At 43.4% G+C, this 25,996-nt stretch overlaps 1 protein-coding gene across 1 annotated transcript in view; it reads right to left on the bottom strand.

Moving 5' to 3' along the window:
• MAMLD1 (mastermind like domain containing 1) overlaps positions 1-4,389 on the bottom strand; it is a 43,421-nt gene extending 39,032 nt beyond the window's left edge. Inside the window, exon 1 of the mRNA XM_065410910.1 lies at positions 2,728-4,389. Coding sequence (XP_065266982.1) covers positions 2,728-4,353 — 1,626 coding nt within the window. The 5' untranslated portion in view covers positions 4,354-4,389. The remainder of the gene's footprint in view (positions 1-2,727) is intronic.
• Positions 4,390-25,996: the final 21,607 nt, after the last annotated feature.

The following is a 25,996-nucleotide window of genomic DNA, read 5'->3' as shown; positions in this document are numbered from 1 at the left end:
TAAAGATGGAGAAGCTATTCGCCTCCCCCCTCCCAATCTTTTACTTGTTGTCCTTTAATGCCATGATCGATCTATGTTTGAATAGTTCTATTCGTTACTGGCTGTGATGGAGAAGTGGTGGTAATAAAATATAAAGGGCCCAATTCTGCTCTCAGCTACATCGGTGTGTTGGAATAACTCCAATGAAATTCACTGAGTTACACAGGCATAAACCTAGTGTGAAATCGGGATCGCAAATAAAATCTCAACATCAGTGCTTTTGACCCAACTGAAAAAATAATTGTATACAAAACTGCAAAAGTTAAGTACTAATATTCAAAGAAATTTAAGTATCAGAGGGGTAGCCGTGTTAGTCTGGCTCTGTAAAAAGCAACAAAGAGTCCCGTGGCACCTTATAGACTAACAAATGTATTGGAGAATAAGCTTTCGTGGGTGAATACCCACTTCGTCAGACGCATTAAATTTAAGTATACTGGAATTTTGATTTTTCATGTGTCTAGAATATTCTCTCTCTATGGTATTTTTTATAATTTTGCATACAGGGGCCACTTTTTTCATTTAAAATTGTCAAAGTTATTAAAACCTAGGGCAAGTATCCTGATCTTCAACACTCACCATTGATCACAGGCAGCTTAACAAGCTATAAAACCTGGAGAAGCAGTGTAGTTTAGATTATAATTAATGTAATAAGTCTTACCTTATAAAATCAGTGAGGCACTGTGACCTTCCCTACCTGACGTGGACATGTGAAATAATCATCACCTGTCTCAACTGTCCTTGATCTTTACTGATAGCCCCCAAATGAAATACTCTCGCTCGCTTGCTGTAGGCAGGCAGGGGCTAGAAATGCAGCCCGGGCCGAGCATGGAGAAAGATGCCTGAAGAGGACCCACTGACCAATTAAAGAGACTCTCCAAAGGGAATCTTTTCCAGTTTTTCTTGGCCAAAAGGATAAATCAGTGATGTCGGAGTTCAAAAGGTGTGTGACAGAATGCAAAGCAGGGAAAATTGGTGCACTGGGGTCCTCAGGAGCAGGGGGAAAAACACTCTTAGCCCATGATACAGCAAACAACTTCACTGAATGCTTAGCTTTAAGAGGACGACTAGTCCCACTGAAGACAATGGGATTTAGATGTGGGGTGAGCAGACAGCAAATGTGAAACATCGGGTCGGGGTGGGGGGTAAGAGGCGCCTACATAAGACAAAGCCCCAAATAACGGGACTGTCCCTATAAAACCGGGACATCTGGTCACCCTACTCACATGCTTAAATTATGCATGTGCCTAAGTGCTTTGCTGGATCAGGGCCTTACATCTGTAGCCTGTTTTTTTCTGTTTTAATGCCTAATCAACCCCCGAAGTGCCCAGTGGTATAATGATACATATGTTTGGATAAGCAGCATCAGTGAGTTTCAGCCCTTCCCACCAGCCTGTTTGAAGCAGATGCATCATAATAAGGGGCTATCAAGAGCACATTTATTTGGAAAAGGGTGAGTCAGTCCTGAAATGGCCGCTGTGGAAAGGAACTACATTTAGTTATCATTAAGAAGCTGACATTTACCAACAGCTACCTTATTTCTTATTCTTAGTACAGGAAAAGGCTGTGGTAGCTAAGATACTATAGTGTGGGAACTGCTGGCACATGCTGGACGTTTGAAAGCTGACCATGGTACAGTGAAGAACAAAGGAACCCTCAATTTTGTCTGTCATTCCTCAGCTAAACTCAACAGCACCTCAGAGACCATCCTCCGCTCTTCTGAGTGCAGGCCAATGATAAGTGATTAGACTCCACGCCAGTTGGTCTCTGGTCAGAGTCCACTGTGCTCAATAAACGCAGCCCGACAGATTCTCCTGCCAGAGTTTTGCTTCTGGTTAGCAACATAGTTAATTGTGGCTGTGAGGTTGCATTTTTATTTTAACCACTTTGCTTCCCTTGTGCCTGCGCCCACAGAACGAACCCCATTCTTTTAGCTCTCCCTTTGTCAAAGGCCCTTGGTCACAATGAACATCTCTCAGATCAGGTAGGATATGGACAGATGTCACTCAGCACCTCTCCCAGCAAGGGTTACTCGAGAGAAATGAATGGCGTTTCTAACCCCTGACAGCTGCGGTCCTTTGTCCACTCAACACGTAACCCAGATCTACCTAGGGAAGGGTAGGCACTCACCAAAAGGTCTTCATTTTTTGGTGAGTTTTGTAACAGGTATTTCAAATCTGTCTCCTGGCTACTCAAGTGCTGCATTGTTAAACATTCAGGGGCCACATTCTGGCGTCACTTTCCATCCTACCCGAGCCTACCTGGCTTCAGAGGTGTAACTTGGGGTGGAATTTGGTTCAGAGTATGACAAATTATTTTAACAGAGAGCGACAGATGATGGCAAATCCATCATGTGAATATATTCATGGCTACCAAAATAAGCTAACTAGAAGAGCAAAACTATTCCCTTAAAAAGTGATGTAAATGGTTTGAGACATTTGTTGTACAATAGTGTGAAACTATCCACTCAGCTAGGGGAAACAGCTAGGATGTGTATGATGGAACGACATAGTGAAGAAATAAATAGAATTACTCCCAAGAACCCCAGAATGTTGTTACCATTACGTCTATGTACATATCCAAAGGGCTTAGTGATGCAATATTTGAAGCAGAGAGGTAGGGGGGGGAAACCCCAACAAAAACATCAGTGTTTTAATGTAACCCGTTTAATATAGAAGAAAATGTTCTAACCTGTCTCGGTTGAGATGGCAAAGCAGCAGGCTGCATGTGTCTCTGCATCCGAGGTGGTTGCATCAGTTGTCGAAGATGTTGCTCGATAAACGGGGTATTATTAGCCTGTGGAGACTGTTGTGTGGCTGGAGCTTGCTGCTGTTGCTGGAGATAGTGAATGAGGGATTGCTGCCCTGGATTGGCAGTCATGGGTGACATCTTTGGAGTAGTTGACTCCGATGCAAAATGAGACAGTGGTTTGGTGTTATTAAAAGAAAACTGGTCTTGGGTAACAGGATTCTCATTCTGCAAGCCATTAGATGGCGGTTGCATAATTATGTTCATGTTTTTGGACGGGTTTGTAGTCATCAATTTAAAAAGAGAGCTTTGCATACTGGTGGGATTGCTGGTGGGAGTGATGTTAGGAATTAATGTATTTTGAGGACTAAACGGCTGCTGATGCAGAGCTGGGCTTGACAGTTTTTCTGGCCTGTAAGGTGGGGACGGTCCAGTATTCGTGGAGGCCATGCTGGGAACCAAATTGTTCTGTGGACTTTTAATATTATTGGTTGGGAGGCTGGTTGAAGTCATATTGGATAGCATGGAATTCTGGGGGCTGAAAGGCTGCTGGTTAAGCGCTGGACTGGAAAGCTTCTCTGACCCATATGGTGGGGAGGGCCCGCTGGACGGGTTGTTACTGGAAGCCATGCTTGAAAGCAGAGTGTTTTGAGGACTCTGAATATTGTTTCCTGGTAAACTATTAGAAGTCATGCCAGACACCATGACATTTTGAGGGCTGAAAGGTTGATGGAGGGGGGATGATCCCGGCCTATAAGGCGGAGAAAGACCTGGAGTGGACATGGTTGGCCAGTTGGGAGCCTGTACTTGCTTATTAGTAGTAGACACTTGTTTGCTTGCTGCCAGCTGCTTTAGTTGCTGTGCATGCCAGTTAGATGTAGGCATGTTAGGCAAGGGTACTGGCAGAATAGACTGTGCCTGATTCTTATTCTGTGCTCCCGAAGAGATGGGTGATGCAACAGCTTTGTTTGGGGGAGGAACCGTATAGTTAGCCCCAGCAGATGGAGGCCTCATTTGGGGTGATCCTCCACTTGTTGGATTGCAACCTGGAGAAAAATCTTTGTTCGCAATGTGGTTCTCCAAATGAGATGTCTGCGGAGAGGACTTTGGCGTGGTGCTTATGCTTGACTGTGGGTGGCTCAGACCAAGCGGCTCTTCAGCCTTGCTTCCCAAGATCTTCTCAAGATCCAGCTCATTAGGAGAAGGATCAGGCATTTTTGTCAGCTCTTCTAACAGATCTTGCAGTTCCTGGTCCACAGACTGCATATTGTTTCCTTTCTCGTCATAATGAACAACATTATTCTGTCCACCTATTGTCCCTTTCTGTCCTATTTCTGTGTTGGGTGGTACCGAAAATGGAGAACCAATGCCACTGCCATTCATGTGATTGTTTTCAAGTAGCGCTGAATGACCAGCTACTCCCATGGAAGAAGTGCTGTGATTGGTGGAGAATGGAGAGTTCTGCATATCTGGACATGACACATTGGGATTGGTCTCTTGGCCCATAGACAGAGTTACATCATCAAGACAAAGTCTCTTATTGTCGCTTGGGAAAATGACGTCGGGCATGCCACTGGAAGCAGGGGAGCTGTCATCTTCCAGTTTTCTCTTAATGGATCCCTGTAACTGCAAGAAAAGGACATGTTATTGGCCTTATACCACATTCTAAAGTTGCAAGGTGAAATACTGAGACAGACCTATTGGGACAAAGTCCGCCAGGATTTAAGTGGACGCAACTGTACTGAAGTTAACAGAGTTGCACCCAGTCAGACAAATGCTAAATTTGACATGTTAGTCTTAAACCGGATGTTAAAACTGTAATATATTGTCTGTCTTGTGAATAATAGAATTTAAAAAAATACTTTCTGGTACCATTTCAATGAAGACATTATGCTCCCTGCATAACACACATGCCAACATTTTTATGGAAACTATTTTTTTTTGTCTAAACAATGGTAGAGTTGAATAGAATCATGGATTAAAGTTGGTGCCCCACTGCCAACAATGGGTATTAAGTTCAGACCTGAGACAGCTAAACTATTTTACATTCTTTAAAGACGGGGCATGTGAAATAATCAGCATACTTTCTAAACAAAGCAAAACAACCCTCTAATATCTAAACAAGTTTTAATCTTTCAAGCTCCCCAGCCACAGATGTTTCAGACTTCAAACACCAAACAGCAGCAAAAATCTTAATTTCTGTTTCTTATAAATCCACGCTAGCCTCGGCTTTGCTTATATGAAGGACTGCCGCTCCTTCACAAAACCTACAGGGTTTGTAAAACACAAAAAGACACATGAAAAACTCGATGTTCACTAAATGTTGAATTAAAAATCCAGTAATCTTGACAAATATGATCACACTTCCTACTTTATGTCAAGAAAGTGAAGCTGAAAACAATGGCTCTTTAATGCTCCATTGACATGACATGCCAGTCTTTTCTAAATGTAATTATCTGTGGTCCTCACTTTAATAACCAGGGCCTGTGGGTCATAAGATTAATCGGTCATTAACACTGCTGCTTCAATTTAAAGGCATTACAATTATGTTATTTATCAAGAGAGAGAGATTGCATTTGGAAGTTACCTAAATACCAACAGGCAAATAATAAAAATCTATCGTTTCCTCATAAACCTTTTTAGGATGATACAAAAATTGCAAGCCTCTCTCAGGCCTGGTCTACACACTAATGTATGTCGACACTGTGCTGCAGTGTGGACTACAGGGTTGGGCATTGCAGAGCACACCAAAGTGTTGCAATCTAACTGCCCCGCATGGCTGTTGCTTGCACAAACTAAAAGGTAGTTGGTGCCAGTGTCGACCACACAGGGCAGGGAGATCGCAACACTCTATGCGGGTGGGAACTGCAGAGTGCATTATTCCACAATGCAGCACGCTTTGTGGCCTAGCTATGCTGGGGGGGGGGGGGAATAAATAAATACATACATAAAATAAAAATCAAATCACTAACCAATGTAGCTATGCCAGCAAAAGCCCTACTGTAGACACAGTTATACCAGGCAAAGAGTCCTTTTGCCTGGATAGTTTGTTTTGTTTGGGGAGCTGGTATAAGCTATGCTGGCAAAAGAACTTCCATGTATCAGCTATGTTGCTACTAGGAGAGTTTGCACGTAGAGCAATTTGCAGGCCCTTTCTAGTGCAGACAAGGCCGTAGAAGCATGCAGTGGTGTAGTGCTATAAGCGAATGTAACTATACGGTTTCTACAGCTCTATTATTCAGTTGGTAACACAAGTGCAGGGCCCTCAGACAGAAATAAAACAAACCTTTCAAACAGGCATCTCTTCTTCTGAGGGAGATCTAAAACAATCAGGTCCTCTCAATCATTCATGGTTATTAAAGCAATCTCATAGCACTTTTGCAAGAATATAAGCATTAACCCCAGTGTCATGACCAAACTGCACCCAGGTTTATCAACAAAAACTCCCACTCTAGTTTACTTTATTGTTATGTCTTATTTGTATTCTGGTGGCACCTAAAGGCCCCAGCCAAAATCGAACCCCATGATGGTGGGCACTGAACCTCCATCTAGTAAAACACAATCACTCCCCAAAGAGCTTAAAATCCAAAAGGACAAACAAAAGTGAATCTTCTCTTCCCCACTGGTGCAGATGCCTGCATGTCAGCAGTAGACGAATATTCCCCATTATGCAGTATTAAGCACACTATACAAATGTAAACTGTCATCCACTGCAGCATTCCATGGCCCCTTTCAGAAGCATGGCCCCAACTAAACAGTTGGTCCTGCTTCCTGAGAATTATATTTTCTCTCCTTAGAAGCCATGCCAAGGAGAGGCTACTTTGAAATGACCCTTGTAAGCGTATCCCCAATTTTAACCTCAGCATTGAGCCCTAACATAGAGAAGCAACAGACAACGGTCAGGTGTCCCTGAAGGATCTCTTAGGCCTGGTCTACACTGGGGTGGGGTGGGGGATCGACTTAAGATACGTAACTTCAGCTACGAGAATAGCGTAGCTGAAGTCGACGCATCTTAGGTCGACTTACTTCGCGTCCTCACAGTGTGGGGTCGATTGCCGCCGCTCCCCCATCGACTCCGCTTCCGCCTCTCGCCGCGGTGGAGTACAGAAGTCGACGGCAGAGCGATCGGGGATCGATTTATTGTGTCTACACTAGACATAAATCGATCCCCGAGAGATCAATCACTACCCACTGATCCGGCGGGTAGTGTAGACGTACCCTTAGATCCATCAGCAGCTTTTGCTAACTCTGACCATAATGCATGTTAACACGCATTGGGTCCCCGGTTAAGTGAATAGCTTTGCATTGGCTGCTTTTTTCTCTCAGGGAGGACCTAGAGGATAGGTTTTGTGCAACTCTACATCTGCTCCCAAGGGATTGCTCATGCTGGGTTCCACAGACTTTATTTTGTCATCTCTCCATTTCAATGGATGGGGAGGATGGTGCTTGTTAATGGGGCCTGTAGTATCATTCATCTGTGAACAAGGCTTACGATTATCATCAAATCTAGATGGTGCAATACCTCCACTTTCTCAGTGTGCACCTCAGAGAGATTTGGAGGAACATGAGATGGCAGAGGATCAATCTGGTGGTGATGCTCCAGGGTTTGGGGGTAGAGGGGAATATCAGGGAGTATGGTCGGGGTAGTTCTTGCCCATGTTTTGGATGGCATTGGTCTACCCTTTGCCTACAAAAGCAACATTTGGGGCATAGGGCCAAGAAAGCCTTTTTCATTCTCTCAGATATGGGCTTTATGAAGTGATCCATGACTTCGTGACCTCCCAACTGCGTTACTTCAATGGGCTCTACATGGGCTGCACCTGAAAACCACTTGGAAGTTAGATTTGATGCAGAATGCGGGTGACTGCTTGTTGAATGTGTTAATTAAAAGGAACATACACCAGTTCTTTGACAACTGTACTGGATTCCTGTTGTCTTCTGGCTTTGGTCTCTAGAAACCTATGAAGTTTGATTCCTGACTGTGAGAAAGACAACTTCTCTCCTTGCCACACCCAGTGACAGCTAAAGCACTTTAAAGTGTGTAGATGCAAGCATCTGGGGTTTCTGGCAGAGCATGCTCAGTGAAGGATTATAGATTGTCATTTGCTTATTCCACTGACCTGACCAGGGCCGGCTCTGGCTTTTTTGCCGCCCCAGGCAAAAAAGCCTCCCGCCGCCCCCCCTGCGAGCGCGGCAGGGGAGGGCGCCGAGCCCGGCTGCGGGCCCGCTCTCCCCGACCAGCCGGAGCGCCAGGGTGAGGGCGGCGAGCCCGCCGCGGCTCCGCTGGCGGCCAGAGCGCCGGGGGGAGGGCGGCGAGCCCGCCGCGGCTCCGCTCTCCCCGGCAGCCGGAGCGCCGCGGGGAGGACAGCGAGCCCAGTCGCGGCCCCGCTCTCAGGCCGGAGCGCCGTGCCGCGCCGCCCCCCTCCAGGTGCCGCCCCAAGCACATGCTTGGTGGGCTGGTGCCTGGAGCCGGCCCTGGACCTGACACAGCCTAGTTTGGTGATCATTAGAAAATGGCACAAGTCCTAGGTCTGATGATGGATGGGCTGCTGGATGGGAAATCAGTTATTTGTTTTTTGTTTATCTGAAGTGCCCCCTTTCTTGCCCTGATAAAAATGGGCTGAAGTGGTCTGTTTGAATAGACGTTGCCCATGCTCTCTGAGACATGCCAGTAAGGCACAGTTGTTCTCTAAATGTGTGTGTTTAGATTTACACTTTTCATTGCTTCCTTCCCATCTCCAAAATAAACACATTGTGATCCCAAGCAGCACCCCAGGAAACCTGGGGCAGGAAAACTGAAGGGGTGTCTCCCATACATAGCCAACTGAATTACTGGCATGTCTGTCCTGGCTCTTGAGTTTACTGCACAGAATTTCAGCTTTCAGAACACTTAGAAAAGCTGCTTAACTGTTGCGCTGGGGAGCAAGTGTGAAGAGGACAGGAAAACCCCGTTACCACCTTGAATTACTAGAAACAGGCCTCCATAGACTAAGGCCAGAATTTTCAGAAGGGCTCAGCATCCACAGGGGATTTTTAAAACCTTCCAGCACGCTGGGTGCTGAACTCTTGTGGCAAATCCAGCCATAAGCGTCCCAACGGGATTTGCTGGGTGCAGAGTTCGGTTGACAAGCAAGACCTTGTATCGATCCTAAATCAGAGCGAAGGTCATTTGAAAATCCACCCCCAACTGAGTACTGACCCCTTGCAAATCTGCCTCTAAGTCTCAAGGTACCCAGTAGCACTTGAGCTTTTAAAATTGCTTTTTAGTATAATAAAATGTCTACAGGATTTTTTTTAATATGCAAAAGATCTTGGCATTTCATGTTCATGGTGAGTATTTGCAGCTAATGCCCATAAAACGCACAGAGCCAAATTCACCACGGGTGGAAGTGGGTGTAAATCCACTGAATTCAGCAGGGTTGTATTCGCTTATGAGAGGTCTGAATACTGCCCCATATCTGCAAGGTTAAAATACCACCTTTGAAGCATCCCAAGCAAATAAAAGATGGCAATATTATACTGGGGACTTCTTTCTTCGTTATCAGCTAGGTGTGGAAATCACTCATTGCATTGGCTATTCTATTATATAAAGGTATGCTTAAGTATTCCATGCTCAAGCACACATGATTCATTACTCATTTTACAGTACAATGCCACCTTGGTATCTCTGCTATGAGCCTGCTAGATTTTTCTCCCCAACTCCCTAAATCCCATTTGAATGCTTTCACTGGGAAATACAGTACATTAACATGCCGCTGTGGCAGTGCTGACAAGTACAGGGGAGAGAAATTCAGCTTCACATTACAGAGACACTTGCTAGTTTAGCTAATCTGATTGCAGTGGCAGCAGATCATCACGGGTGTGCTAGGACGTCCATATCCAGGAGCCCTTGGGTGAACCAATTCAATCAGCTGCTCACTGCAGGCCCTTATCAATCAAGTTATTATGGGGCATCTCTAAACCAAGACTTGGTGGTGGTGCATACATGTCCTTCTCAGACAATTTGTTCACTAGCTTTACTGCCAGCTTCCCTTGCCTGGCATTGGCTCCTCCTAGGGGAAAGGGTTGCTTTACTACAGCTCTCTCCCCCTTTCCTTGGAGATAGTTCTGAGATCGCTTTTCCTTATCTGGCAACAAATAAATGAGAATAGCAATCAAAACGTGTTCTGCCCCATTCTGTGCTGGCGATTATGCAGGCAAGCTCTATTTGGCAATGAATGCATGTGTATAAATAATTGTGCTGATTGACTACTGTACACAGCAAATTCTGTAAAAGCTTCATTCACACACACAAACAAGGACTAAACAGACAAGCAACCAATGTGCTCTCATGTGACCTTGTGAAAATTCATTAAAATGCATTAGAGCGCACATGATAGCCTCTTAAGAAATATTTGGGAAACAAAGACAGCCCTTCTGATTTTTGCCACATTAAACTATGAAGTCTCCATTATCTCTGGTCTGCTTTTAAAAACGAGACTATGACATTGTCCCAGTTTTACTTTTATCTCAGAATGAGAAGGCTGCATTTCTGGGAAAGGCTGAAAGTTACAAACAAGTAGCACTGCTAGCTCATAACGGTAGTATAACGAGAATAAATAATAACTGTTTACACTACTCCTTCCAAGTAAGCTTTACAGCTGTGGTTATAAATACCTAATCTGTCACATACAACCTGTGAGTAGAGAAACAATTCTCTGTGTATGCATGTGCAGTCTCAGTGGCGCAAGGAATGAAGGGCAGATTCACGGAGACCCAGCCAGACTTTCCCTGCACCAGCCCAAGATCAGGGCACCCATGTTAGACCAACTGCAGGCTGCACGGACCTGTTATCAGGAGCCCAGTGGGCTAAACCCAGTTTAAATGAATAGGGGGTAGATTGAAGCTGTGGATACGGAGGCCGCTCACACCAAGGTGGAGCATCACCGTAGTGGGATCCACAGTCTCTTTGCACTGCACTTCCATATATCAAGGGTTGCCAACCCTCCAGGTTTGTCCTGGAGTCTCCAGGAATTAAAGATTAGTCTTTAATTAATTATTAGGTCATGCGATGAAACCTCCAGGAATATGTCCAACCAGAATTGGCAACCTTACATAGATCATTAGTATTTTGATTACGGCAATTCCCACCCCGTGCCAGGCACTTTCCAAACACACAGAGGAAGACAGGGTCCCTGCCGGAAGAGCTTAGTCTAAAGCAGAGAGAGCTGCAGGGTGCAAGCGGTAAACGTGGAAGCAGAGCAATCAGATTGGGAAGAGACAGGTAGCATGATTCCATTTGTTAAAACACCTAATTGAATAAGCCTCCCTGCCTAGTCATTCAGCTTCATTTCTTTCTTTAAAAACAGGAGCTATCCATGTAAGGCAACCTTCCCCTCCCTTCCTGCCAGCCTACATTCACTCCCTCCCACTTGTTCCTCTGCCCACCCAGACTCTGAAAGGAAAGTGCTGCCATGGGCTGAAATGCAGGACTCAGTGGGGCTTCATTTCTTCCAACCTGGGTGCCATCAGACCCCTCCTTCCATTAGAAACACACTGAAGCTATGGCAACGACGAGACATTCTTAATTTAGGTCAACACTATGCAGAGATAATCATTAGGGAGAAAAAAATGTAACTACTAAACCTACTGTTGAGTAAGACAGTTCTGCCTGGCTTTTACAGCACACTGCAGATTCAGGCCCTGATTTACGGCAACCACAGGACACGGATTGCGGATCCCCGATCCTTGGCTCCAGTGGGGCCTTCTCCAACTTCCACATTGGTATTCGCCTCTTCCCTTGATGCCCCCGCCAAAAAATTTGGTTACTATTTAAAAACCACCAAACAGACAGGCATAAAGACACAAAGGAAAGAAGTGAAATGTCAATACTATTGCATTTTTACAGGAGGGACTATGGGAAGAGCAGACGCATGGAGCATAAGGAAGTGGCCCTGTGTATGTAAGGAAATAGTAAACACACTTCTACTGAGATCACTCAGGACACATTAGAAATGTCCTATCCAATGCACTGCCATTTGTTACCTTTTGCTAGTGAATGATTCACACGCGGTCAGATTTGTATTTGACTCCGGGCAGGTCTACGCTTAAAAAGCTGCTACAGCACAGCTGCACTGCTGTAGCGCTTGAGCGAAGACGCTATTTTGCAGACGGAAGGGCTTCTCTCATCAGCGTAGTTAATCCACCTCCCCGAGAGGCGGTAGCTATGTCAACGGGAGAAACTCTACCTTCGACATAACACTGTCTAAACCAGGGGTTCGGTCGGTATAACTGCGTCGCTCAGGGGGGTGGATTTTTCACACCCCTGAACGACGTCGTTACACCAGTGTAAGTTTGTAGTGTAGGCCTGGTCTCAATTCTTACAAAAGTCTCTGCTGGGATAAGCCAGAAGAGCTGCTTCTTTAGCCCAGCTAGTGCAGCCCTCATCTTCAAATGCCGGGGATCCCCCAGCTGGGCACTTAAAGGCATGTTAGAGGCTCTCCAAAATATCAAGGGCATTCCCTCTCCAAATTTTTTACAAACATATTGTCTTTTGTTTTCTTCCTCTCGAGCACCTGACCATGGCAAGGAGTTTAATTATGCAACAGAATGTGCATGTATACCATTACCCCTACTGGATAGAATCAGAACTGCTCATGTGTATGTCATAGTCCTGACACTGCTAACAGCTCCAGGTAATTTTCCATTAGCCGAAAACGGTAAGAGACTTGTGCTTTGGAAGGAAAATCTGGGTTCTACCAGGAAGCTGGGCAATCATGGCTTGCAGCACAAGGACAAACGTGAACTCCTAGCTGGCCACAGATTTGGTACTTTTTGCAAATAAACACAATTCAGTAGAAATAAAAGCTTCCACTGATTGCCACTGGGTGCGATTCAACCTACACTAGCAGTTCAACATCCACACAGCCTGCTTTGAGGGGGAGACCAGTTTGAGAGGAGGCCACCATTTTGAACTGTAGCCTCAGCACAGCCCACACTGGACTCCTCTTTTGCAACCATTTCACCTTCTTTCATCTTCACTCCCTCTGCTCTCACCCTGAACGGTAGTGCAGTGAGATTCCTTCCCCTCTCGGTTTGATAGCACCAACTGAACACACCCGTTGGGTCTTTCAAAGGGGCTGAAGAGAGTCAGTCACCCTGCTCTCACTGAAAGTCAATGAGAGTTGGGTCCCTCTTTGAAAATCCCAGTTTCTATGACATGTATGTTCCTTTGGTTAAAGTCAGGAGACAGCCCGGCTGTTAAAATACAGCCAACCACCAGAAAGGAAGTTAGACTCTCTAAGTAGCCATCAGCATTCTCCAGCATTCTGAGAACTTTACACAAAAAGCTCTCTAGACAGCACAAGGGTGCTTCAGAAAACTAGGGAATTCAGGTCACCAACTAGATGCGAAGACATATGAATAATGGTGAGAGGGAGCGTGCTTATCTTTTGAGAAGAAGGGATAGGCAATGTAACCTCCACTCAGGCTAAGCAGAATGAAACAGCTACACTTTGACACACTGAATTGTGAATTTTAAGCTGGAAGCACAGTTTTTCTTTCAAGAACCACTGCAAACTGTGATTGTGGGATTGGTTGGTTTGGTTTTGAATATAAAATCAGAATCTACAATTTGCTTAACTGAACTGACTGGAGTTCATCTCTCTTTCTAAAAATGCTAGACACTGTCAAAACTAGAAGTGGTATACATTTGCCAGTGGCAAACTGTCTGCAGCACTCAGCCACCAAAACTTCAGTCTCTGGCTTCAACAAACTTCAAGGAGAGATATCTGCACATCAGCACAAAATGTTTCTATCTGTTCAGACAAAAGCAGCAGTGTAATGTGAAAATAAGGCTGGCAATTTTCTATTTACATAGATAAACTTCACTGAATTCTTTACCGTGTCGTAAACGTACAGATTGGAAGGATTTTCACCTCTGCAATGACTCACAATTCCACGATCCAGATGTAGTTTAATGATCTACTAATCCATGAAAACTCTCCATTAAAAATAAAGATAAGAATTCCACTGAGCATTTTATGACAAAGTACAGTTACCGTGAAGTGGTTAGGATATACATTCACATTTTTTTAAATGGCAGTGGTTACTTAGTGCTCTGCCCAAACAAAAAGATGCACAGCCTGCAGGTGGAAGGTTGGCTGCCTTATGGCACATGGACAACGAAAAAAACAGACTAGATGCTCAGTTGTAGATATGGTCAGGGAGTAGGGGCCCCATGACAGTCATCAAGGGAAGAACCTGTCACCATGTTAAGAGGTATGCAGGCTTAGCATATCCCCGAATATCATTCCTGGGGGCCCAACTGCATTCTGGTGGCCAAAGTTGACATTACAGGGCTGCATCCAAGAAGAAATACCAACTCCTGAATAGAGAATAATCTGAGAAGCCACAGGGGCCATACTAAAAAAAAAAAAAAAAAAAAAAAAAAAGGTTTGTTTTTACTGTGTGCTAGAATCGTACTATAGACAAGGTTAGTTGTAGGTTTTCTATTTTGTTTTTATGAAGACAGAGTTACAATAAAACATTAACATATTCTCGTGACGCTGTATAAAAGACCATTTATTATTGTTACCATTATTATATAATTGCTACAAATCTTGTACACAGTATATATCATGTAAGGTATCAAGGGAGAAGTTACAGTCTGTCAAGTATGATTATCCAGGTTAAATCCATGTATCAGCTTTGTATCTAAAGTTATGAATATTGGCTATGTATTTATATCTCAAATGTGTTTGTTCTTGGGGTAACACCCACAAGGTAGTTTACATTCAGTCTCGACAGCCCATTGTGAATGGACTATTCAAAGCTTGATGGGTCATTCAGAAGAATGAACTCTTCCGACAGCTCTTCTTGAGGATGCCTCAGACAACAAGGAGCCAAAGGCCACCCTTGTGATTCAGCAAGACCTATAAGGGCATGTGATGTGGACATGTGACCTCGGACTACATCTTTTTTAGTAACTTTCCATACACAGGGGCTTTGTTTGGGACAGTAAATTTCAATGCACATGGCAGAAGATATAAGAGACACTCGAGATATCTCCATTTTGCCTCATTTCTGCTCCAGTTCTCTGGACTGTGGATTTACAACTAAACGGAGTATTTTGAACAACGAACTGAGGACCATCCAATCTTTTGGAAGTTACCAGAGAGACTTTTGCAAGCCAGCATGATCACTGCTACGATCCTGATCTATGAACACTGAAAATCACTTGTATGTATATGATTCTTTAACCATTCAATACATCTCTTCTTTTCTTTTACTAATAAAATCTTTAGTTAGTTTACTAAGGATTGGCTGACAGCATGATATTTGGGTAAGATCTGAAATACATATTGACCTGGGGGGATAAGTGTCTGATCCTTTGGGATTGGAAGAACCTTAAGTATGGTGAATAGGGTTTTCAGTAACCTCTCACTATATTAGACCTGTGTGTCTGGATGAGAGCCAAGGGGCTGGAATGCCTAAAGGAGACTGTCTTTGGCTTCTGGTTAACCAGTGTGGTGCTACAGAAGCTCCTTTGTTATTGGTTTGGTGAATCTAAGTATAGAATAAACTACCAGTTTTGGGGGATTGTCTGCCCTGTTTCTTACAGTCTGATCTGAGTGTGGCATTCTCAGTGTGGTCCATCCCAGGCACCCAGTCAAAACTACATTGTACATTACTTATTCAAGATCAGTCTAAAGATTCTGGCTTGCTGGCTGTGAAGCCCTATTTCTCTGAATGTACTAGAAAGGGTGACCAAATTGCTAAATACCTATCTTCTTGTTGGCACTTCTCTTGTGTATGTACTTGGTGTGAAAGCTTTTCAATTACAAGGACAGTCCATATTTTACTATGCCACAATTCTATAGAAGGAGGGATTCATATGTTTCTAATAATGTGCAATACACAAAGTCCAGCTGCTAACATGAAATAAATTAATTTGTTCTGCTTATAAAGGTGAACTTTTACTAAAGCAATAGGTAAGCAGGATCAGGGGATCTCTAGGAAGCTGGCATTTTGTCATCAGATGACTCTCTCTAGTAAACTTAAGGGGAGGGTTTACCCTGCCTACCTAGCATGTGTTAAAAACTACAACTTGCCTTGTCTACACTAGGATTATAACAAATGTTAAAAACACGCCATTTCTCCTAGTGTAGGCAAGCCACAGAGACAACTTTGGGATAGAGAAAGCCTTGAACTTCTTCAAGAAAAGTCAGTGTGGACCAACCTACTGTTCATGTTTTGTACGGTCATGGATTCATCATGAACGTGGAAGTACCCATGTGGAGGGGAGAGGAGCTGAGGATATAACTCTAATTTTTACAGTGAAAGAATATTAGTTATTAACTAGTGAGTGTACATTACATGGAGTTTTGCTTATTTGGACACATGATGTGTTCTCACTTGTTAGTTTACAATGGAAATGTGAACTCTATCCTTTTCCAAACAAAAATATATAGGGATCATCTATTAAAAGTTATAGACACATCAAATAATTCCTCAATGCAGTTTTTATATTCTCAGAGTCCAACCTTGCACCCACTGAAGTTAACGGCAAGGATCCCATTGACTTCAGGGGCACTTCTCTCCCCACTTTTAGCATCAGTCACTCTATCCGTATTACTCACTCTGTAAATCAATTTTTGTCTGATCACGTGTCAAATCGGAGGGTCCCATAACTGTATTAAAAAAAAAAAAAAAATCTGTTCTCTCTAAATTATTTTATCAGCCACTAGCGTGTTGTCATTTTTATTGTTTTAAGTTTGTATTACAAAAACACAGTGTCTATTAACACACACTGAAAAAAAGGGCCTAATCAGATTTACCTTTCCAGTTCACAATCTGCTGTTGCTGCATAGATTCAGTCTGTGCTGATGTGACAGACAGACGAAGGTTACATTGTAAAAGCCTACAACAGGAGGGCTGCCTGTACGAAACACTTGGGATGATCGCAGCCTCCCTTCCTACCTCGAGTTGTAACAATTCAGAACACACTGCCTCTTTTCCAGTTAATGATAGATGCTTTCTTAAAAATTCTGACTCCTTCTGTCACTTCCTGTACTCTAATTAATCTTCTGCCCTGAGTAACCCTACAACACAACATGTAATCCCAACTGAAAGTACTTAGAACTACAGGGTTCAGCCGGTAAATGCAAAAATCCAGCACATCCTGGTTGCTGGAAACAAAGATGTCATCTCAGAGTATGCCCACCTATCCCAACTGGAAATTCAGAATGGATTGGATTGCCAAGAAGTATCTTCTTTAGTAAAATGATCTTTACATTTTACCTTTAATAAGCTTCTGAATATAAAGCTTGAAATCTTTACTAAAAATTAAAGGAAGTAAATACTAAGACCCCTAGGGACGTGATTTGATTTTTTCATGTTGACATTTGGATGCAGCTAAGTCTTAGGAAGATGGATGTATAGTTATGCTACACTCTGTTTTCATTCTAGAGTTCTAATATGGGCCACTTGGAAAAGAATCAATGGCTAGATTCTCTTCTCATTTACACCAGTGTAATATTAAGAACATCACCACTGAGATCAGTGCAATTTATGCCAGTGAAAATCAATGCAAGTGAGAAGACAATCTCAGCTTCTCCATCATACTCTCTGAGATACTAACAACCCTTATGTTTCTTCCCATGTGTGACCGGACATTACACTGGAGGAAAGAAAAAGGGAGTTAACCGATGTTGGCTCTGCTATTATTTAGTGGGCTAGTCTGAATTATCAGTCTCATGTTAAAGGGTACTGCCACTCCCACATAGTGGAACAACTCTGCTCCATCAAGACTGATGCACAGGTCATAAAACAGTTCAGCTACTTTCTGTGCTAATTGCATCGGTTGTTAAAAAGAATTTTCTGCGGAAAAATTTGCATTTGACAAATGTATCTGGAAGAGCAGGACACTGCCACTTACTCCTGTGTTGTTCTGCTAGCAGGAGATTTCTGTACAGATGCCTCTTAATTAGTCATCTGAAGACTTAGGCAATCACATCATGCATATTGTTTAGCTGTAACTTTTACATTCCATTTAATGAAAAGTGTTATTAACTAGACAGCTGAAGAAAGAAGTAGTTCTTCGCCTGTTTTTTAAGTTGGAGTACAAGAGCATTTCTTTCATATCTGCCTGTAAATCAAATCAATCTCAGATTCAATACTGTTCCATCACTATTACCTCATCGGGCCCCGCTTTTAATACCTATGGTATCATTTTTATGTATTTTTATAGTCTATTAATTTCAAAGTCCTATGGTGCCTTTTGCAGTAATTTCTTAGCCTACATTCATTTCTTGTGGCGATAGCCAGGATGGTGAAGTGTAGATACGCTCCACTGAACAAAAAGGGATGAATTCGCTATTTAGGCCAACCGAGAGTTTAAACACACTATTTCCTCTCTTCTAGCTTCTAATGCTGGCACACTGATCATAAGCTAACAAGAACTAGTGATGAAATGCACAAGTCCTTGAATCACAATCTAGGCAGATCCTTCACCATATGACCAACTGTGCCCCCCCCCCCCCCCCCCCAGTTTTGCACTGGTTTCTGCTTCAGGTTATTTTTCTCTTTTTAAATCCCGATGGTCAGACAGACAGAGACTCCTGTTTCATCAGGGTTGCATTTTGTCAAGGAGATATGGTTAGGGATTAAGCTGCCTGGAGTCAAAGGCTTTGATTGTGTCAAACTAGTAACTTGACTCTCCCCAAATACTCAGCACCCATCAGATTTCAGTGCTAGGAAATCAAGAGAATGAGGCATTTTTGGCTCAATGTCCAAAATATTTACACTTCCCTACAGAAAAGAATAATAGCTCTAACCTTACCTACTTGGTTGCTCTTGAACATTAATGTTATAAGGTCTAATACTGAATCAGTCAGTGGTCTTATACCCGCTCACTATATTGAGAAACTAATGCAGTAATAACAACGAGGAGTCCTTGTGGTACCTTAGAGACTGACAAATTTATTTGGGCATAAGCTTTCGTGGACAGTAATGCAGTAATGTAATGTGAAAGCCTTGCTAGGGTTAGCAAGGAGCAAAAGGTGCAGTTAGAAGGTCTCTCCCCATTTCAAGACTGCAGGTTTTCTAAAGAGAATCCCAACTCTCTGAACCCCCACTCAAGAAATTAAACCTGCAATACAATCTCTTGGGGGGGGGGGTTGTCTGTATTGCTACTTCTAGCCTGACCAAAAGTGAAGTACAGAAGCCTGAGGAAAATGGGGTGAATGGGAGAATTAAAAAATTTGTGAAACTTCCTCCTCTCCCACACACTCCATCACCGTCTAATATTTCTTCTGTGGGTTGGTGCCCTGACAGTCACTTGGAGTTTCAAAGTAGAAACCCCAGAAACTTGAAGTGAAACTATGAATTCTGTCCAATTTTAATATACAACCATAAAACCAGTCCAGGTTAGAGCAAAAGGCTCACGAGTCTTAGTAGATTCCTTGCTGAACCTGAGCTGAGTGGAGAATTTATAACAAGACAGGAAGCAGTCATATTTTATGTGGTTTCGGGTCTGGTTGTGAACATGTCACTCAGCTCTAACTACCTCTTTTCATCCTACCAGTTTCATCCTTCCCCACAGAGCAGATCTACTGGTCTCCCAGCGTATTAACTAGAATTGAAATAGAGATTGGTTGATTGTCTTTATTTGTATCCTTCTACCTTTAACATCTGGCCCCGGACCAATAGACACTTGCACATGCTCTCTCTCTCACGCACACACACACCTCTCCTTGAGCAGTGGTTGTTACTCACAGCTTGTGTAGACTAGCAGGAAACTCAAGGTACATTTTATTATAGGGCTCCCAAAACATAGCGTCATTAAAAAAAAAAAACACCCAAACTCCACACTGTGATTGAAATCCTGGCCCCAGGAGTTCTTAACATGGACTTCAATGGTGACAGGATTTCCTCCTATATTTTATTACTATGGACTAATGGAGTAAAACAAAAAAGTTTGGGATCTGGAGAATTATCCCCACCAAATCATAACAATGTTAGAATAACTCAGTGGAGAGAGGTGCTGTGGTTAAAATCTCTTTACAGACAGATTCCCCTCTGTCCTATAGGCTCAGTGTTAATCACACATTCATCACTGTAAATTGACAACATAAATGCTGATTTGTGCAAATGATGTTAGAGAAAATGGTGTTCTAGCTACAGAAATGAATTCAACATCCTTTCAAGCTTTCTACACTTCTAGGTTTTATGTAAACCCTCATTTTTTAAGCCTTTGTTCTGCATTTAAAAGGCCACCCAGTGAAAGCTGTGAAGTGTAGCATGTGTTTCCACTGATATTAAAATACTCTTTACTAAATCTCACATAAGTGTATACAAGAAGCTGTTTGCAACCTACTGTGTTAAAAGATGATTTATCAGATAACGCAGTAAAAGTTTCAATATGCGGAATTAAAAAAAAAGCTGACTTTAATCCATTCAAAAAGTGATATTTTTATCTTTTAAAGCAAAATCTCTATACCACTGAGATAATACCAACCTTCAAACACACGCCGTGGTACCTGTTTGAACAATTAAGCCCATGATCTTGCAAACACTTGAACTTTAAGCACATGAGTGGTCTCTTTGGATTTAAGCCTGGGTTCAAGCCTTTGTAGGATCAGGGTTTAATTTATATGTCCAGATTGCAAGTCTCGTTGTCTGCATAGTATCAAATATAGCACTAAAAATGCTAAGTAACTGCATAGTTAAGACAATTTTTTTAGCATCACTGGTGCACTTTTATCCTTAGATATTCATGTTAAAAAAAAACCTCTCCCACACAATACAGCATAGCCAGAGTAGCTCAGTCTCATCACCGTGTTTTTTTCCCCTCTCCAAACACGGCAAGGGAAAGCAGACTAAATAACGGACCATTTTAGGGGTAACTGCAGTGCGCTTTGAATATTACAGATTCCAGCTTCGTCTTGAGCACAGCAGAAGGCTACCAAAGGATTGAGATGGAGCTCCACAGGCACATGTGTGAATTACAGATGGCAGCAGCAGAACTTCATCCAGATTAGTCAAAACAGGCTCCAGTGGAAGAGTTCTTCACATAGGACCTGTAGTGGGGTGGTCACCCGCTCCTACCCTGAAGGACTTGAAGTCAGCCCTGGGAGAGGGCTGAGGCTGCGCGAGGGCTGCAGCTAGTAAGAGCCGCCAGCCTTGGCTGATTGGGGAAGGCAGCCACAGCTGGGGCCATGCTCCAATCAGACCGTAGCTGGCCTTATAAAGGCCAGGGAAGCCAGGAGCTAAGTGAGTCTCTCTCTAGCTTGCTGAAGCAGAATGGCCTGGCTGCTGGGGAGCTGAACAGAGTACCTAAAGTGGAGAAGGGCTGGGGGAAGGCTAGGGGAGCTGGGGAGCTCCAGCCTGGAAACCCCCCAGGCTGCGGGCCTTGTTAAAGGCCAGAAAGGGTACTGGGGTTGCAGAGGGGCAGCCCAAGGGTAGGCAGAGACAGCAGGTCCAAACCCTCCTTGCTGGTGATGAGTGGCATTTACACTGCAGTCTGCCCCAGTGAACGGGGGCTAGATCGAGACTGGCAGTAGCCATAGTCTGAGGCGAGGTGGGGATAGAGGGTGGGGTTCCCTGGGGAGGGGAAACCCAGATCTCTGGGGATACTGCCAGGGGGCAGCACCCCAGTCTGAAAGGTCCAGGAGGGACTTGGGCCCAGCAGGACACCGGCCTGCAGAGGTCGCTCCGGAGGCTGAAATCACTAATTTCTGAGGCGACCAGCAGGAGGCGCTGCAGCAGTGAGTCCTGCCCCGTGACATCGTTACAGGACCATAGCAGGATGTGATCCTGGGGTTCATGATAAGCTTTGAACGGCAACTTACCCCTTTCCCCTCTTACACTTGTCAATTTATTATTATTAAATCCAGCTACATCTTAACCAGCAAGCTATTTAACGGCTCTTATGCTCACGTAACAAAAACATGTGTTAGCTCTTGAGTGCCAAGCATCAAGCAGGAGAGACAGCCATCCAGTTACTGGTTTTGCAGCCAGACTGGAGGTATCAGTCATAATAGAAAAAGTAGTTTAGAATACCCAGAACAAAGCATGTGGCTCTGTTCAGGATTACACCAGACGGTCCAGTTCCTCTTCTGAAATCCCCATAAAAGGAGCTGGACAGGGAGGAGAAAGTAGGGCTTGAAACTTAAAGCTGACTTTGTGCTCAGCAACGTAAATCAAATCAAGCAGCGTCAGGGGAACTCTCTGAATGTACTGTGCGTGGCTGCCCACTTGTTTCCATTCCTTCCTCGCACGGGGGTGGCTTTGAAAATGACTCTAGCATTACTAACCTCAGTCCATAGCAATAGCAGCCAGTGCAAGTCTCAGTGTGTAAGAAGCATCTCAGCATCTGGTGTCTCAAGTGTTTCAAAACTTCAGGTTTACCACAAAAGGAAAATGAATTAGCCAAGTGAGTGGCTGTGTTAATCAGACAACTGATCTCTGCACCTTCAAAACCAAGATGCTCTCCTCTCAGGACTGGACTGCATATGGAGACAATAGTCTGATGCCTTGATTTACTGAGGAAGTACTCCTGGAATCCATACATCATGATTTTTATTCATTAAGATTCTTGGCTGGGATTTTCAAAAGAGCCTATGGGAATTAGGTGCTCAATTATTGAATTTCAGTGGGATTTGGAACCTAATGCCCTTAGACCCCTTAGGAAATCCCAAACCATGTGAATTTTACAAATGGAATTCTAGTCTCCCCATTGACAGGAGTTAAAAAGTTGAATTAAGCATTCCCCTTGTCTTCGATCCAATAACTAAATACTATTAATTACTCTGTTTAATGTTGAAAGGTTAATGCTTTGGAGATGATCTTGCCAAATAAATTAACTTTTGTTCACCAGGTTTCTCTTCCCTGACAACTTCCAGCTGCACAGTGATGTAATCTGTCTGCAGCACAACGTGACAATCCGAACATTTGCAACTTGTGGGTGGGGCATAGGGACAGGGGAAAGATGAAAGCTTCTACAGTGAGATCACCAATTTTGGGGGTGGGGGAAACAAAAAAGGTGTCAGAACTGTGTCGAGATGCATGTCAGTACGATGCATAAGTAGTTACACCTACTGTGGATTAGGTGTACAATGTGTTTGAGGTTTTCTGGTTTACTGCCAGAGTTATTTTCCTTTTTAAATATGGCCCAGGATCTATCAAGGATCCTACTGTTATTAATTTGGTGTATTCAGAGTACATAACAGCATTGCCAGGGCTGGGGTAGGGGAAGAGAAAAATGATACGTGGTTTGGGCTTTCCAAAGCCCTTCTTTCTACAAGACTTAGGTTTAATTAAATGAGAGGTTTCTTCCAAACCTAAGACAGAATACGGTGAAATACCAGGACAAGACTGTGGTCCTCACTTCACGCAAGGGCTCCTCCAATGGGTCTCAGGATTGAGCCCTTGTTTAGAAACACTGAAAAGACACAGGTACTACAGAAACATGTGGACTTCTTTTTGAGTATCACGAGTAAATTACCCTTCCCTTTCCTAATACTGTACAGAGATTATGCAGAGAGCTGAGAACACAGACTGCTGAAATGTCAGAACATTTAAGCTGTACATACTTCATTTAAGATGAAAAAACAAAAACAAAACTGCTGTTGTCTCTTAGTTATGACATTTCCGTTTACCTACTGGAATTGCTCCGCTCTCCATGAAAGCTTTCCAGTCCAAGAACACATTTTGCTCCCAATGGTGGAAAGCCACAAAGGTAAAATACTAAAACATTTTTTCTACATTAACTTATCTCAGCTGTCAACAGATCTGCCGATTCGTCACAAATGCAGTCATTTCTTCATAAGGGTCTTAACCTGCCGCCAGATATACATGTTGGGAGCTGCCCTGTATCTTACGGGGGGAGGAAATCAAACAAGTCTGTGTAGTAGCTGACTTTCAGAGATTCACAGCCCATGCATGCCACATGTTGGAGGACAGGACTGAACCTGAAGGCATGGAAGAAATGTAACGCCATATAACAGAGAACTGAAGCATGTATGAGGGAAAGTTCCCCTGTATGGTCATGATTAGGTGGCTGGGCGAAAATATTATAAAAATCTGGAGCAAGATTGTTGAATTCTGATTGCTACAAGATCTTAGAAAATGTCGGGCAAAAGTTTGAATTTCTCTGACATTTATTCAAAATGCTTTAATCTAGTAAGTAGGCCAGGCATAGTAAGCCAATTCTGTTATCTCTGTTTCCAAGTGAATCCAGAAAATGTAGGGGAGTGACAGCCATTTAGCAGTCCCCCAACTCAGCTGGAAAGCATGCGATTCCACTTCCAGATGAATGTTTGAGCTGGTTACTTCACCTGGTACTCTCATCATTAGTTCAGACAAGATACTTGGCCTCCCACCTGCAATGTGAGGCACGTATACCTCCTTAGCTCAGGTCCCTGACCAAGTTTCCCTGCTGGGCTAGTGGGCCTCACAAATTCCAAAAAGTCTCCTGGGCTCCCGAGTTCCTAACTTGGGACCCTGGTCTTCTCTCAGGGGCACCAATGTAACCCAGAAGTAAGTATTTAATGGAGTTACTCCAGATTCTCATGAGCATCACTGAGATCAGAATCTGGCCCTTGGTGCATCCAAGCCAACAGCGTCTCATCTGGCTGGCGTGGTTGCCCGGGAAGGGAATGTTCAGCAACTCTTTCAAAAACAAAGCTGGTTGCAGTTGAAGCATCTCACAGTTGCTGGACATAAACTGTAGTTGACTCCCTCTGGTTCAGGCCTGGATTATCCAGACATGATGTAGCGTGACTGGAAGAGGGAGGGAAACGTCACCCCGGCTAAAACTGAAATTTCCTCCCTCACCCCACGCTAGGTCAGAGAAATTTATTAGGCTTGAGCCTTGTACTTTTTGTAGCAAGGGATGTTTAGCACAGCCTGTCAGATTGATATTTGATGGGTCTAAGTAAGAGCCATACACCAAGTTTATTTCCTAAACATTTGGGATGGAGTATGGTGAAAACCAATTTTTGGGCCGATTCATACAGAAAACAAAGCTTTCAATATTCCATTCCCTTTTTAAAAAATACCTACCAAAAACAAAAAACCAATACATTTTGTGCTCCTTCCATTGCCTGTGCAGAAATACATAAAGATCTACTATTCCCAGAGCGTTGTACAAATATCAAAGGTGCTGATGCACAAAGATATTCTGGCATGATTAAGCATGAGTGAAGAGGTTCTGCTTTTTTCCATTTTTAAAAGCCATCTTAATTTTGCCTCTATTCAAAACCCATTGTTTTTCTCCCCTGCAGGCCTGATTCTTCACTTCCTTGTACCTTGTGCCATCATTTGGACCTGTGTAAAGCAAGAGTAGGAAGCGGGGGTAAAATGCTGCTTCTCTGAGCTGGGAGCATTTTAGAGCCACTTTGCACAGGTGTAAATGACAACAGTAGGAGCAAGGCGTAGAATCCAGACACTACATGTTGTTCTCTAATGGAACTACCCTTCTCCATCCCCCCCCCCCCTCCACGTTGGGATAAAACAAGTGAAGGAAAAAAATGAAAAGCAAACAAAAAGAGACGTATCAAATCAGTCCTTTGCATTTAAAACACACCAACATTTGATTGAAAGGGGGCAGGGGAGTAAAAACATCTTGTTGCTGGGTTAAGAAGTGTACATTTTATTAACAGACAAACATATCCAGTAGTATTACTGTATTTAACTTGTGTTTAAGAATGTATTAGTTCATAATATTGAACCCATCTGGAAATATTTTGTAGTTACACATTTAGATAGATGTAAAAAGGAATGCATGGGAAAAATGTGATGACATCATGGACGGACCCTTCCATTTCAGAAGTTCCCTCTTTTGGCATCTCATTTTGTATTCCTTTATAGGGCATTTCCTTATTTTTGCATAGCTGCAACTATATAACCATTACGCAATAGGAAAGAGACTAAGTTTGAAGTGTCAGTATGAGTAAACCCCCAAAAATAACCTCCTTGCTCATTCAGAATAAAATATTTCTAACCCGGATAATCAAAACTGAACTACTGGGAAAAAGAGAGGAGATTTCAAATAAACGCATTTAGCATTCGCCCGAAGTGGCGCCAACCCCACATAAAGCATTGCCATACAATGTCGCTGCACCAATAGCAAAGCACAGAGGCTCATTTTCAAGACTGATCCAAAACCCATTGAAGTCACTCGGAGTCTTTGTGTGGACTTCAGTGGGTATCGCATCAGGCCCCAATTGCC

Source organism: Emys orbicularis, chromosome 9 (assembly GCF_028017835.1).
Source record: "Emys orbicularis isolate rEmyOrb1 chromosome 9, rEmyOrb1.hap1, whole genome shotgun sequence".
Taxonomy (NCBI): domain Eukaryota; kingdom Metazoa; phylum Chordata; order Testudines; family Emydidae; genus Emys; species Emys orbicularis.
This window is presented reverse-complemented; position numbering and strand designations above follow the sequence as displayed.